The sequence below is a fragment of the Crinia signifera genome, chromosome 3, assembly GCF_055691185.1.
Source record: "Crinia signifera chromosome 3, ASM5569118v1, whole genome shotgun sequence".
Lineage (NCBI taxonomy): Eukaryota > Metazoa > Chordata > Amphibia > Anura > Myobatrachidae > Crinia > Crinia signifera.
In genome coordinates, this window is record NC_139219.1 from 171,807,347 (window position 1) to 171,822,019 (window position 14,673).

General features: G+C 47.6%; 1 protein-coding gene across 1 annotated transcript in view; it reads right to left on the minus strand.

Moving 5' to 3' along the window:
* The window catches only part of CRYBG1 (crystallin beta-gamma domain containing 1), a 333,416-nt gene extending 325,509 nt beyond the window's left edge, over positions 1-7,907 (minus strand). Inside the window, exon 1 of the mRNA XM_083176952.1 lies at positions 7,272-7,907. Within this exon, the coding sequence (XP_083033078.1) occupies positions 7,272-7,576 (305 nt within the window). The 5' untranslated portion in view covers positions 7,577-7,907. The remainder of the gene's footprint in view (positions 1-7,271) is intronic.
* Positions 7,908-14,673: the final 6,766 nt, after the last annotated feature.

The window sequence follows — 14,673 nt, forward strand, 5'->3', positions numbered from 1 at the left end:
CGATTTTGCCATTGAAATGCATTGAAAACAGTCAAAATCGGGTCGGTCGCGTCGTATGCGGCTAAAAAAGGCTTAAATGGTCCAGACGCGATGCCCGCGATTTCCCCATAGGGAACAATGTTAAATGCCTCTATTTAGCTGCGATGCCCCCGATTTCCCATAGGAAACAATGTTAAATGGGTCAATTTACCCAAATCATCATAGGGAACAATGGTAAATGGCCCAGAAACCCCCCCAAAACACCCCTGAACAGTGAAAAGTCCCCCCAAAAGTATTTTACGCCACCCCACGATCAACGTGAACCCGAAGCGTGGCGAGCGGCGATGGTACGCGTCCTCCGACCTTTTCATAACCCCACTATCCACGTCGGCGTGGAGTTGAGAATAGAATAGTGTGGCGAGCGCAGCGAGCCACCGAGCCCGAAGCGTGGCGAGCGCAGCGCGCCCCGCGAGGGGACGCGGATACCTTCACAGGTAAACGCTTCCCTTCGTGGGCTTCACAGGTATCTGCGTGCGCTCGCCACGCTTCGGGCTCGGTGGCTCGCTGCGCTCGCCACACTATTCTATTCTCAACTCCACGCCGATGTGGATAGTGGGGGTATGAAAAGGTCGCAGGACGCGTACCGCCGCCGCTCGCCACGCTTCGGGCTCGGTGGCTCGCTGCGCTCGCCACATTATATATTCTCAACTCCACGCCGACGTGGATAGTGGGGGTATGAAAAGGTCAGAGGACACGTACCGCTGCGCTCGCCACGCTTCGGGTTCACGTTGATCGTGGGGTGGCATAAAATACTTTTGGGGGGACATTTCACTGTTCAGGGGTGTTTTGGGGGGTTTCTGGGCCATTTACCATTGTTCCCTATGATGATTTGGGTAAATTGACCCATTTAACATTGTTTCCTATGGGAAATCGGGGGCATCGCGGCTAAATTGAGGCATTTAACATTGTTCCCTATGGGGAAATCGCGGGATTTTTCCTCACGATGCCCACGATCATGATCTTTGTGGCCGTGCTAGGAAACAAGTACCTTTCAGACATACTTGTGTATTGATTAGTATAGTGTAGCGATTAGTGTCCACTGAAACAGAATTTGTCTTTGGTTGACTAAATGTAACCACTTTAGCCAATGGGCCAAATAAGTCACTAAATAATATAATCTTTAGGGGTGCATTTATCAAAGTTGGGATAGAAATAACATGGAGAGCTACAGTATACAGTGCACCTGTAAAGTATGTGCCCAGCTTGTGGCATCATATTCAAACAGTCTTATTGCTACCAAAGGGCAGGGCAGGGGAAGCCAGTTGCTGAAAGCCAAGGTGCAAAAAAAAACAAAAAAACATACAAATTAATGGGAAGCCACTGATTGGCTGAGAGCTCTCTCAGCCAGTCAGTGGCCTCCTATTTGAGCACTCAGCCAATTACTGGCTGCCCATTCATTTGTATGTTTTTGGGTTTTTTAAGTTTGCCTGCCGCTCGGCTTTCCCTGCCCGCCACCTCTCTGCATCCCCGCGCCTTGCTCCTCACTGCACATAAGATTTACTAAATCATGTAAACTCTGAACAATTCTCACTAGTATATGGGGGCCTTGACTCTCATTTTACAGGTTTTATTTGAAAAAGAACAGTTGCTGATTGGTTGGTACTTTATTTCCCTCCAGTTTATCTTTGTACACGATTTGGCAAATAACCCCCTTAGCATCACACACAAAAGTGCTGGAAAGACATAACTGTTTGGAGGCAAAACTTTTAAGGCCTTCAATTACTAAAATTTCTCAATAAGGTGATGTCAGCATGGAAGTACAAAGTAATTGTGTAATCACCTTAAAAAATGTATTGACGCATATAATCCAATATTACACTGCTTCTCAGAAGTCTGATTATTTTTTATAATTATAACATAAGTACTATTGATGACAGACATAGTTATAGGCTATTTTCTTATTCCTCAACATTAGTTATGTATCTGTCCAAATAAAACCAAACACGCAATATGATACACATGCTTGCCTTTGCACATATATGTACATCTTAAACTATTCCAAATTATTAACTGCAGCTGCTTTCCTATATGATGAAGATGTAATTACTATACTTATACTAAAAATGTGTGAACTAATTCTAGCAAAAATGAACCTGAGTAAAGAAAACAGACATAAAAACGCCATTGAGATTAGCACATTCACTGAGCAAAATCTACAAGTAATAGCAGAATGAACAGAACACATTCTATTTAGGTGGAAGACCGAATGGTCCAGCCTCCGAAAAGTTGGACCAGACCAGCTACCTGCAGGGACCTCAGCCAGTATGAAGCTTTGAATGCACATCTCCCTATTGTCCTATACACAAAAGTTGATGTAGAGAACATGTCCAGCATCCTGGAATCTGGACCATTCCATCTGTGCTGCCCCCATGCACTATGCCCGAGTGCAACAGCTGACAGGGTCATGCAGGGGCTGTACAACACCCTGCACCATTTGATGTGTATCACACAAGGGGGTAAATACATAGAGCAACACAGTGGCACAGGTCAATGTAGGGAGATGGTCCCGCATTGCAGAGCCTGGAATATTTTGGCTTTCACATTTAAAGCCCACATTTCCACTGGCCTCCTGTCAAGTGTTTCTAAACACAAGGTTAAACAAATGAAAACAAATATAGCAAAAGGAAACAATACATCGGCTGATATGGTTGGTGGTCATCAATGATTGGTGATCTATCAGGGGGATTGGCCAAATTAACCATGTTAAAAATGCTCAATTTCTAAAGCAATCTGGATAAGGAGATGGTTATTTTTAATATTTCCATTCTACCGACGTGACCGTCACAGGTTCAGGGGATTGCCGTAATTCATCTCTGGTGTGGTATCCACATGGCTGACAGACAATGCTTAGGTTGACAGCCAATTGGTTGACACCAAAAGATCGACATGGACAAGGTTGACATTGACAAAAAGTCATCATGAGCAAAAGTTTGACGCATGAAAAGGTTGACGTGTTTTGGGAGTGTTCATTCTAGCACCCGCCATCTTTGAAAACCCATGCAGTTCCTCTTCCCTGCCTGGGGTGCCGCTGTCTGCTTTGGTGTTTCTAGCACAGGTCTGGTTTGCATATCAGTGCTGATATACAGACCACACAGTGCTAGAAGAACTACAGCAGACAGCAACACCCCGGGCAGGGAAGCGAAACTGCAGGGGTTTTCAAAGATGGCGGGTGCTAGAATGAACACTATGGAGATATTTTTCTTTCTTTTACTTTTTTCATACTTTACCTACATTACCTAATAAAATAAACTACTTATAACTGAAAGTAGAGGATGATCAACGTGTATTGCAATATTTAAATAACACACTCTACACAATAGATGTGCTATCGGTAAATAACCTTTGTTTATATAGAAAACCACGTAGCTGTGAATGGCACATATTCTGTTTACATAAAACCTTTTATTGGCATAGCAATTACAGAAGTTAGCTGTGCACTATTACTTCTAAATGAATGAGTGTGCCAACACTGCAATAGGCTGCATATCATCTGTGGGCACCAGGGCGGATGTCTTTCTGCCACTGAGGGCAAGCCTTCATTACCAGGTCATCTGCTTTCACTTCTGCACTTTACACTATTTGTATTCTGGTCATCACTGCCTTCACCAAATAGTCTATGTATAACACCCCTTTCTACCAAGGTGGTACAAAGTTATGTGAGAGGGCTTGCTTCATTATAAACATCTCATGATCACTGACTGATCCAAGCATGGCACCTTTCGGTCTGCACTTTTTACCCGTTATTTTGCTGTTTTTTGTACCATTTTTAAATGGTAATTTGTGCAGTCTGAAAGGTGCAGAATGAATTTACTGGTTCTATTGAACTGGTATTTCTAAATGGTAATAAAGCAGGGTCCTACCCGTTTCAGACCCATTTTTTTTCATCCACGGTTTTCTATGGGTTAAAACAGGTTCAGTGTTGTGAAGGAACAAAAACTGCATTGAAATACCATTTAAGGAAAGAAATCAGGGGTGGATTGGCCCACCGGGAATCTGGGACATTTCCCGGTGGGCCGGCCCAAAACTCCTTAAAACCGGGCTGGCCGCGCTCCCCCCTGGGCTGGCTGTGGGTAGCAGCCGCTGCACTTTGCCCAAATCCAAAATGGCCGTGGGAGGGCTGCTGCAGATGCGCGACAGTGCACAGCACCTCCCAGGGGCCTTTACGGAGCTCGTGAGTGACTGCTCACAGGCTCCATTCTCCCTACTGCTGCTGCCTGCATGCATACGCATGCTTGAGGTCTTTAAAACTTGAGTCTGCTGCAGACTCTCCCGGGCTGGATTCAATTCCCAATCTGGCACTGACAGAAAGTGCACTGAATTACCGTTTAAAGACATGTGGTGTGAATGGGGTTTTAGCTGGCAGACGGCATTTGCATAGAGGGCTATTCAGGGTAGTGAAATCGAATTGCATACCATTATTGTATGGCATGCGATGCAATGCGATTTTCCTATGTAATGTATGCCCTGCTCTCTGTCAGTGAATACATTACAAAAATCGGGTCAGATAAAAAATCGCATCGCATACCATTATTGTATGGCATACGATGCGATCAGATATCGGTTCCGATTGGACATATAATAATGGCATTTCATGTGCTATACAATTAAATTACATATGTCATTTATTTAGGCCCACCCCCCCACTATCCACGTCATCCCGAAGCGCGGCGAGCGCAGGGAGCCCCGCGAAGGGCGGCAGAACGCGTCCGGGTAACCTTTTCATACCCGCACTATCCACGTCGGCGTGGAGTTGATTTTACATAGTGTGGCGAGCCCGAAGCATGGTGAGCGGGGCTCGCTGCGCTCGCCACGCTTCGGGCTCGGTGGCTCGCTACGCTCGCCGCACTATATAAAATAAACTCCATGCCGACGTGGATAGTGGAGGTATGAAAAGGTCGGGTGGACGCGTTCCGCTGCACTCGCCACGCTTCGGGATGACGTGGATACTGGGGGGGGGGGGGGGGGGGGTGTAAATATGTTACATTTTGGGGGAAATTTACTACAGGAAATTTGTAAAAAAAATAGGTGTATTTGTATCCAGAAATACACTTATTTATGACATTTACTATCCCGAAAATACGGCAATTCGTATTGATGTGCTATCAATACGAATACGAATTGCCATATTTTTGGGATAGTAAATGTCAAAAATAAGTGTATTTCTGGATACAAATACACCTATTTTTTACAAATTTCCTTTAGTAAATTTCCCCCTATATGTCATTTAATGGTATAGTACATTAAGGGGGAAATTTACTAAAGGAAATTTGTAAAAAAAATAGGTGTATTTGTATCCAGAAATACACTTATTTTTGACATTTACTATCCCGAAAATACGGCAATTCGTATTTGTCTTGATGTGCTATCAATACGAATACGAATTGCCGTATTTTCGGGATAGTAAATGTCAAAAATAAGTGTATTTCTGGATACAAATACACCTATTTTTTTTACAAATTTCCTTTAGTAAATTTCCCCCCTAAATGCCATTATAACTGGTAAATCGCATCTCATCGCATCGCATGCCATACAATAATTGCATGCGATGCGATTTCACTACGTTTGCGTACGTAGTAGAATCGGGCACCGTGATAATACACAAGTACCTAATTTCATGCACTGACTCAAGCAAGCAACAACCCAAAGTCCATATGAACCAACACTCTGTAGATGTTTGGACACAATATTATTCATACTACCACAGCATTGTGTTGACTTGCACAAGCAGACATTTTCGAACAGTACAGGATTTAAGGATATCTGTGGTTGACTTAATTAATGCTTGAATCATTTTGATTCAGCCCCTTGTGCTCAAGTATGGATAGCCTTATGCAGAGTACACACTAGACAAGTTGTTCACAAACTGTGTGCTGTGGCACCCTGGGGCACATTAGAACACTTAGAACATTAGAACACTTGCATGGGTGCCTGGGTTGGTGGTCCAGGAGTAATTCATATTGGTCAGTATAGTTTGCAAAACCAGTGCTTGTAGCTTCCCAAAATATTTTCACAAACAGAGGTGACTCCTGTCCCTCACCACTAAACTAATGTTGTGTACACACTATCGATTTGGCTTGCGATCACATCGCATCGGGATCACATCGCATGGCAGCATGCAATCTGCATACAATTTTGACTATATAGTGCAGATCTGCACTATATAGTCTATGCAGCCAAGGCTTTCTGCCTGCGATACAGGAGCGCGCATCGGCATCGCATCGGGATCGCAAGGGTTAAAACCCATGCAATCTGCATGTGATCCCAATGCGATTTTGACTATATAGTCAAAATCTCATGCACATCGTACAATTGTGTACACACCATTACTCTACTGATGACACAGTTTACTTTATTGAATACTTGTATGGGGTGCCAAGAAAAAAATATCTAATACTCTAGTGAAGGCATGTCCAAACTATGGCCCTCCAGCTGTTGTGAAACTACAAGTCCCATCATGCCTTGCCACAGTTTTACTATTAGGGAATGCTGAAATGATGGCAAGGCATGCTGGGATGTGTAGGTTCACAACAGCTGGAGGGCCACAGTTTGGCCATAGCGGCTCTAGTGTGTGATGAGCCGTAGTTAACTATATTGGAGGTGCTAAGCATAGCGATATTGACCTACACACTGGCCAATATCAGTGATGTCGCCCACCCCAGCTCCACACTTGCAGTCGCTGATATTGTCAGATTGAGCTGCATGTACAGACAACATGTCAACGATGGGTGGCCAGACACATTGTTAACGATATTGACTGTACACACTGGAAGATATCATCAACGATAACGATATTTTCCATATCATGACGATATGCCCAATGTGTCCCCAGCTTCACAAACTGTGAAGGGCACAACTGAGGACTGAAATTGGAAACCACTGCTATTGCTTAATATTACATTAGCAGTACAGAACTGCGCAATTCTTCCACTAAACTATCAGCTCCTGAATAGATGACATGTAAAAGCCATGGGAGTGACAGTACCAGGATGCATCAATGTTGCTGCTCATGTTTCACTGTCAAATGCAAATAGTGGCTGAGATGTACACAGTATGGGCACTACTCCCCACTGCAGGGAAGGTGCTGAGTGACAGCGCCTGGGGGAACCACATAACAGAAGGTGCTGCCTAAGCATACAGCAGCAATACAGCCACACCAGCAGCCAGGTGCGCGGCACACACACACACACACACACAGGGGGGCTGGCTGCAGCCATACAGGGCCGGCCACTTACCTGTCGCTGGAGTCGGAGCGGCCGGGAGATGACGGGGGCGATGTAGACACAGACGGCAAACTTTTCCTTTTTAGTCTCCAGCTACCAAATGGCTTCCTTTTGCTTTCTGGTATAAAGGTGCCCTGTGCGGGCTGTTCCCCGGGTGCGGGCTGCTCACTAGGGAAGGGTCTATCCCCGGGCTGCTCCCCTCCGCCATGGCCGGCACCTGGCAGTCCCTCGCTGTCCCCTTTCTCGTGCTCGACAGCTCGGCTCTTGAATAACCTCCCCAGCCGCCGAAAGCTGCTGCTCTTCTTCTCCTTCTCCATAGTCACCTGCAGCAGCGGCGGCGGTGGCAGGTCTGACTAATGGCAGCGACCCTCCCGCAGCACTTCCAGGACGGTGTCAAAGAAGGAGAGCCGGGTAACAGCTCTGAGCCTGCCGGCAGCAGCAGGAGCCTGGAGTTTGCGGGGAGTTTAAAAAGACAGCAGCAGCCCGGTGACAGTGAGTGCGGGGAGGTGGCTATGGCAGGAGGCGGCGCTGCCCCGTCTGCGGGTCACTCACTCGCTCTCACACATACCCTGCCTTCTGCCAGGCGCCCAGTCAGTGAGCAGCGACCAGGGTGGCATGTGCCTGCCGGCGCCCGCTCACTGCATGCGGCGTCACTGTCCCGGTACTGCACACTGCCCCCTCCTGTAGTGACCAAAAAGAAGGTACAGAGCAGCTGCCTCTCTCCCGTGTGTCTGACTGTCACTGTCACCGCGCCAGGGACCCTGCGCTGCACTCTGCTGTGTGTAGGGTGAGGAGCACGGGCAGCAGCTGCCGTGCGGGAGGGAGGCGGAGCCCCCGGGGGCAGGACTCAGTACAGCTGTATGAGCATGCCGCTTCTCTGCCACCAGTCTGTTCTGCTGCTGCTGCTGCTGGAGCCTGGTCCCCGACCTATATCTATGTAACAAGTGACAGAAGAGTCAGTACTCAGTAGGCGCCCGCACAGGCCCTGCTGCCTCTACATAACTGTCACACATGTAGCCTGGAAGTTATTGCTACATCCGTGGCCACCTCGTTGACTCCCTGCTGCCCTGCCTAATGGGCATTGTAGTGACCCCATACATTATTCTCCCATACATTACCAGATTTTTTTTCTCACCAGATAAATTGGACAGAGAAATCTGTAGGTGTGTGCCCAGCTTTACAGATGACAGATTGTTCACTGATGGATGGAGAGCGGTATAATAGTGTCTGCAGGCAACTGTGAAGCATGGTGGAGGTTACGTGCAAGTTTTGGGGCTGCAGCATAAATGGTGTACTTAATTCTGAGAAACACAGGTATGTACTTATCCATCATGCAATACCATTTTGGAAGCATCTGTTTGGCTCCACATTTACTCTGCAGCTGCCAACGACCATACATTCAATCAGCAAGCACCCAGCAGCGGGAGCAAGTGCTGTCTCGTGCTGCTGCTCCTGTCACTCCGGAGTCTGACGGGCCTTCAGGTCCTCCTCCAGCTCCATCATGTCCTCCTCTGGGTGCCGTGGACTGCCTGCATAGAGCACCTGGCGCCTAAACGTAAAGGTGCCCATACACGTACCAATTACCCAGTACTTTTTGTGCTAAAATAGCATCGTTGTGCATGCGTTGTGCATGGGATGCGATGCTATTTTAGCACAAAAAGTACCGGGTAATTGGTACGTGTATGGGCACCTTAAGTCATGGGGCCACAGCAAGGGGAAGGGGGGAGATCAGGGCTGGACTGGAACCAGAAATCGTCCCTGCCATTTTGAGCACACAGGCCCACCTACAGTAGCAGGATACTTACTCGTACTGTGGCACAGGCAGCATGCAGGCCAGGACGGATCCATCATCCAACTACATGTGGACAGCCCCAGCCCCCTCAGCTCCCCCCACCCGCAATGGTGATGGCCAGGTGCAGCTGCAATGACATGCGGGGCTGTCAGCCAGGAGGCAGCGGGCTTAGGAACTGCTGCATCATGTTAGTGGGGGGAGGCGCCGCATCGTGACGAGGGGCGGCGGCGCAGCAGCGGGCTCAGAGTCAACGCTACTGCAGATAGTTCTAGGACATTTTAAGTTCTAAAGCCCCATACACACGGCAGAGATATATTGCTCAGTTTCTCCTTTTCATCAGCGACCAGAGATGGTCGCTGATGATGGGGAACCTCTGCTGGGGGAGCCGCAGAGGTAATTGCTCCTGCGACCAGCGATTAGATTGGGGCTGAAAACGGGAGCGCGCACCCGACGATTTATCGCCGGGGCACACTCCCATCACTGGCAATATAGTCGCCAGCGACCACATTTCCAGCGATTTCAGCCCCTATCGCCCCTGTGTGTACACAGCTTTAGAACTTTCTGTACAAAATCGGCCCGCAAGGCCATTGGCCCTTCTGGCATTTGCCAGAGGTCCCAGATGGCCAGTCCTGCCCTGGGGGAGATTAACCCCAGCAGCCTATATGGAGTGAGAAATTTTAAAATGATTGTGGGTAATAATGTACTACAGAGTAGTCCAGCATGTAAGGGGAAGTAGTGTAGCAAGTACTGTAGTGTCATTTAGCATGAAGTGTAGTGCAGCATATACCTTTTTTCAATATATTTGATAATTTGGTTATTTTTTTATTTTAATTTTCTATTATTAATTTTATTTATTTAATTTGTATCACACATATTTGAAAACCCCCCATAGAAATCCTGCGTTTGTCCCTGATACTGAGCCAGTGACTCCGGCGCTGCCGAGGAGAAAATTCCTTTCTGCTGTGGAGGAGCTCAGAGCAGGCACTGGCAGCTGCAGACAGACCGCCAGCCGCTCGCATATTTGGTCACATCACATATTGATTTAGACTTCATTTCTGTTTGTTCGCTTTGCATTTTGTTACTGGACAACAATAAACTATTAAACACTTCTATGGGGTGACCGTGCTGCGGCAAGGCAGCAGTTGCGGGTCCCAGGCAGCACCGGGGAGTGTTCTCTCAGCCAATCAACAGCCGGCCTGTCTTAAAAAATATATATATTCTACCACTGCTGACCGCACGGCCCCTGACGCTCAGCGCTTCCTGGACACTGCACGCCCTGCCACTGCCTGCCCAGGACCCGCCACTGCATGGTCACCACCACCCCCCAGAAGCTCAGCACAGCCTGGCACATGGTGCTGCCACATCGCCGCTTACCCTGGACATACCTGCACATAGGTGTGTGCCAGCAGTGCGTCACCACTGGCGGAATCGGACCCAAAACATTGCAGGTGCTAAAAATTGTGATGTGCCGTTGTGGGTCCGATCAGATAGATTTTATGTGCAGGATGTTCAATCCCTAGGGCCAACGCAGACCAGGATGTCAAACACATCCGATTTGATTCACCAGGATCGGGTGAAATCATCCCAAATCAGATCAGTGTATGGGCATCTTTACACTAATTAGGGGTACACGTGCTCAGATGTCGATTGCCACCAAAAAAAATGTAAACATTCATGTCAACAATTTGCCCTTTTCCATGTCGACCTGTGTAATTCATGAGTTAGTGTGGTAAGCCTACCTATAGGCAGCATTGTGCAAACATATTTTCTCTTTCCTTTAAGCATGGGCAAAAATAATTGACACAGCTTGCACTGACTTGTTAACTAAAGAATAGATTCTTATCAAAGAGCCATTTCTCATTTGTCATGCTGTTATCATGCCGATTGCAAAAGTTGTTTATTAGCAGTGTTTTACCTTATGGATATAGCTGTGATGTTACTAAACCTCGAGGCTAAATATAGTTTGTAGAGACCAAAAACATTTTATAATTGTTCTTATTGTGAGAAGCAAAAGTGCTTATCAGTGCACATTTTGCATCTGCCCTCCTTAAGTGCACATGGGCCCTTATTCTGATCGGTGCGGATATATCCGCGTGCGTTCGGCCCGCCGATGTTTTGTGTCTGCGCATGTGCAGAGGCGTCTCTGCGCATGTGAGAGCGGGGCGTACGGCCAAATCCCGCATGATATGTGAACACTCCGAACAGGGGGTGGAGAGGGGCGTGAAGGGCTATTTGGGCTCATTACCATATGCATACGCCCCGCGTTTCATGGGAGTTCCCATGAAAACGCTGGGCGTACGTATGGTAATGCGGCCGTGACGCACGTGTAGGGGGCGGACATATGACATCGCCGGATGTCAGCTGCCCGCCCAGATCCCTGCTTTTGCACGGAAAAATGTCCGTGTGGTCTGAGGTTGCGGGTGCTGGTGGAGCACACGGTCCTGCATTCGATGGTCTGCGACCATCGAATGATGGGGGAGGTTCCCTTAGATGGAGGAGGCGTATTCCGTGAAAAATACACGTGCGGTCCGTTCGGACAGCTTCTTACCGCATACGGACGGAGTTGGCGATCCGTATGGAAGGCGGGGTTTCGCACGCACGGTCCTGGCCGCATAATCGGCTCCGGCCGCACCGATCAGAATAAGGGCCAAGGTTTGGTCCATTTAAGAAGGAATTTGCCAGAAGGAGTGAACCAGAATCAGGGGCAGATTAAGGTCTGTGGGGGCCCTGGACAACAAAATTGTGGGGGCCCCCACAGACACTCCCCAGATGATAGCGGTATTGGCTACTAGTTCCCATCAGCCGCTGACTTCCCATCTGCATCAGGGACCCTGGTGCTGACTGCCCAGAACGCTGCAGGGACCCCCCTGCTGACTGCCCGACCCCGCTGCCCAAGCACAAGGTGACCGGAGCCCCACACCATCAGCAGTGCCGGTGTGGAGGCCCCGGGGCGACCGAACCCCTTTTGCCCCGCGCTTAATCCGACACTGACCAGAATAATCCCCTTTGTTCAGAGACAACGGCTGGGATGTAATGGGAGGCAATTTTTTAAGATCTGGGAAAACAAAGTGAACTTTAGAATGTCTGACTTTCTCCCGGCCAATGTAATGGCATGTATCATTAACTCTATGCATGCAAATCGGATCTGACTTCTCAGGATTTTGAGACAGAAAGTGCTTGACTTTTGCAGACCAACCGAAATGCATCGTAATATTACAACAATTACAGGCAGGGATGTAATGGAAGCTCCGTTACAGGTACAGTCGCAAGTACACACAGCATATAGGCATGTGCACATATCATTGTATGAGACTGTATTTGCACACCACATTATGTTAGTGTTTGGCAGGAAAATACTGTAGTATAATATATTTTTTTTCCATTGTCCGCCATTTGTGGAAAAATCTGATATTTCACAAAATCGAACTAAAAATAGCACCAATTACATCCTGACCTACATCTTTCAGACAGCTGGATCAGAGAGTCCTAAAAAAGTCACACAGAGACTGTTAGTGGCAGGGGCCCTTGTCTAGATAGAGAGTCAATAGGTCAAACCCAAATGGTTGACATGCAATAGTCAAGTTAAAGTCGAGTATTAAAAAAAAAAGTTCTATCAACATGGACCCCCGATTAGTATTAATGGGTACTCTCACATGGCTGGCTTTGCAGGCAATGCTTGGGGCTCAGTGCCGTGTGGTATATTTTCCATCTATGCCAACATGGATGGTAAAGCAAGAACAAGCATTTTTATTTAAAAAAAAAAAAACCTGTGTGAAGCCAGATGCAGTCTGTGAGACTGCACTGGCTTCACTGTGACTGGCAGTGACTTCCTACTGGAAGTCTGAAATGCCAATCACCCAAGGCAATCCCATTGGGAGGTGTTCCCTTCCTCTGGGATGCCTTTATGGGCTGCTGCTGTAGCAGCAGCCCATAAAATTGGGTTCTACACATGCGCCGGACCCACGACCATGAATATGCTTTATAGAGGCTGGGGGCCAGCACATGCATAGTTTCAAAGAAGTTACTGCGCATCTCCTGGTCCTCAGAGCCGGATTAACAATGGGCCTGATGGAGCTATAGCTCCAGGCCCACTCTCCAAATAGGCCCATTTTGTAGGTGAGGGTCAGGGCTTTCCAACGAGACCAGCCCCGTGTCGCTAACCCCCCGGGAACCGGAGATACCGCCAGGCAAACCTGGAACATTTTCCCCATAGGATAACATGGGACCCGCTAATTCCGACCTCCACCCGGTTCCCCCCCGGCTGCCAGTTCCCCCAAATCGCTGGGCCTTCAATCTGATACCTGGTCCATATGGGTTCATTGGTTCTAGAGATATTGCAGGTAAAACTATTTTTTTTTTTTCATTTCTGAAATGTAATTTCATGGCTGTTCATGTTGTTTGAGGACAGATTTCTCTGGAACCAAAGGGCCCAGTTTCACGGGACCAAAATCATGTAAATGGGTAAGTTGGTTCCGAAGATATAGCTGGTTGTTTAAAGGGGGGCGGGGGTGGTTTTCTCTCCCCCTCACACCAGAAAATGCAGGGACTAGGCTTGTATAAAAGGGGCCAGTCCGAGAATGCCCCTGCATGATCCTGGGACCATATTCCCTGCATTTTCTGGTATGAAAGGGGTATTATTTCAAATAGCCGGGACATGCAGTGCTCTGAATACAGCCAGACAGCCCCCTGCTCTCTGCCCAGCTGTTAATGGCTGTCATTTCTGCCCGGCGGCGACTGTCCCCCAGTTACCGCGAGCATGTATTCCCCCTTGGCAATGAGCATGTAATCCCACATGGCAACAGGCATGGAACCCCTGGCAATGAGCATGGAACCCCTGGCAATGAACATGGAACCCCTGGCAATGAACATGTAGGTAAGCAACACTTATGTAGCATAATTTTTAATAGGCATTATGGTATTTGGCATAATACCTAATGGAGATTATGGTGTGTGGCTTAACATTATGGTGTAAATTTTTAATGTGCGCCTTTGGCGCGCAATGCCCCTATTTATGAAGCATATTGTGCATTATTGCTCAATCTGTTTGGTATAGTGCAGGCAAGTCCCATCATGCATTGCCACAGTTTTGCAATTTGGGAATGCTAAAACTATGTCAAGGCATGCTGGGACGTATAGTTTCACAACAGCTGTTGGACATGCCTGGTATAGTGTGTATTTTGGCTAAATCCATGTGGCATAATGTGTAAGAAGCAAGTACAGTATAAGGGGTTACTATTGTGTTGCATGATTTGTAAAAGGGGTATATGGTGTGGTAAACTTAGGTTACCACATAAAAGGTGCTGACATATTGTCTACCAAGTTTCGGTTTTCAGTATTTTTTTATGACTGGAGTGCCGCCTCACCCCGCAAGTATCGGACATCGGCGTCCTGCGGGTGCACCTTTGGAGTGCACCCGCCAATATATCTCCCTGCATTTTTTCTTATGCCAGCCCCCTGCCTTTTCCAGGCATATATAATTAGTTGAAAGTATTTACACAAATAGAGACACACCCATGAGCATACCACCCAAACAGAACACTGGTCACGCCACCTACATTATTAGGTGCTGGCTGCAACCCCTATTATTGCACATAATAGGCCCTTGATCATTTTCAGCTCCAG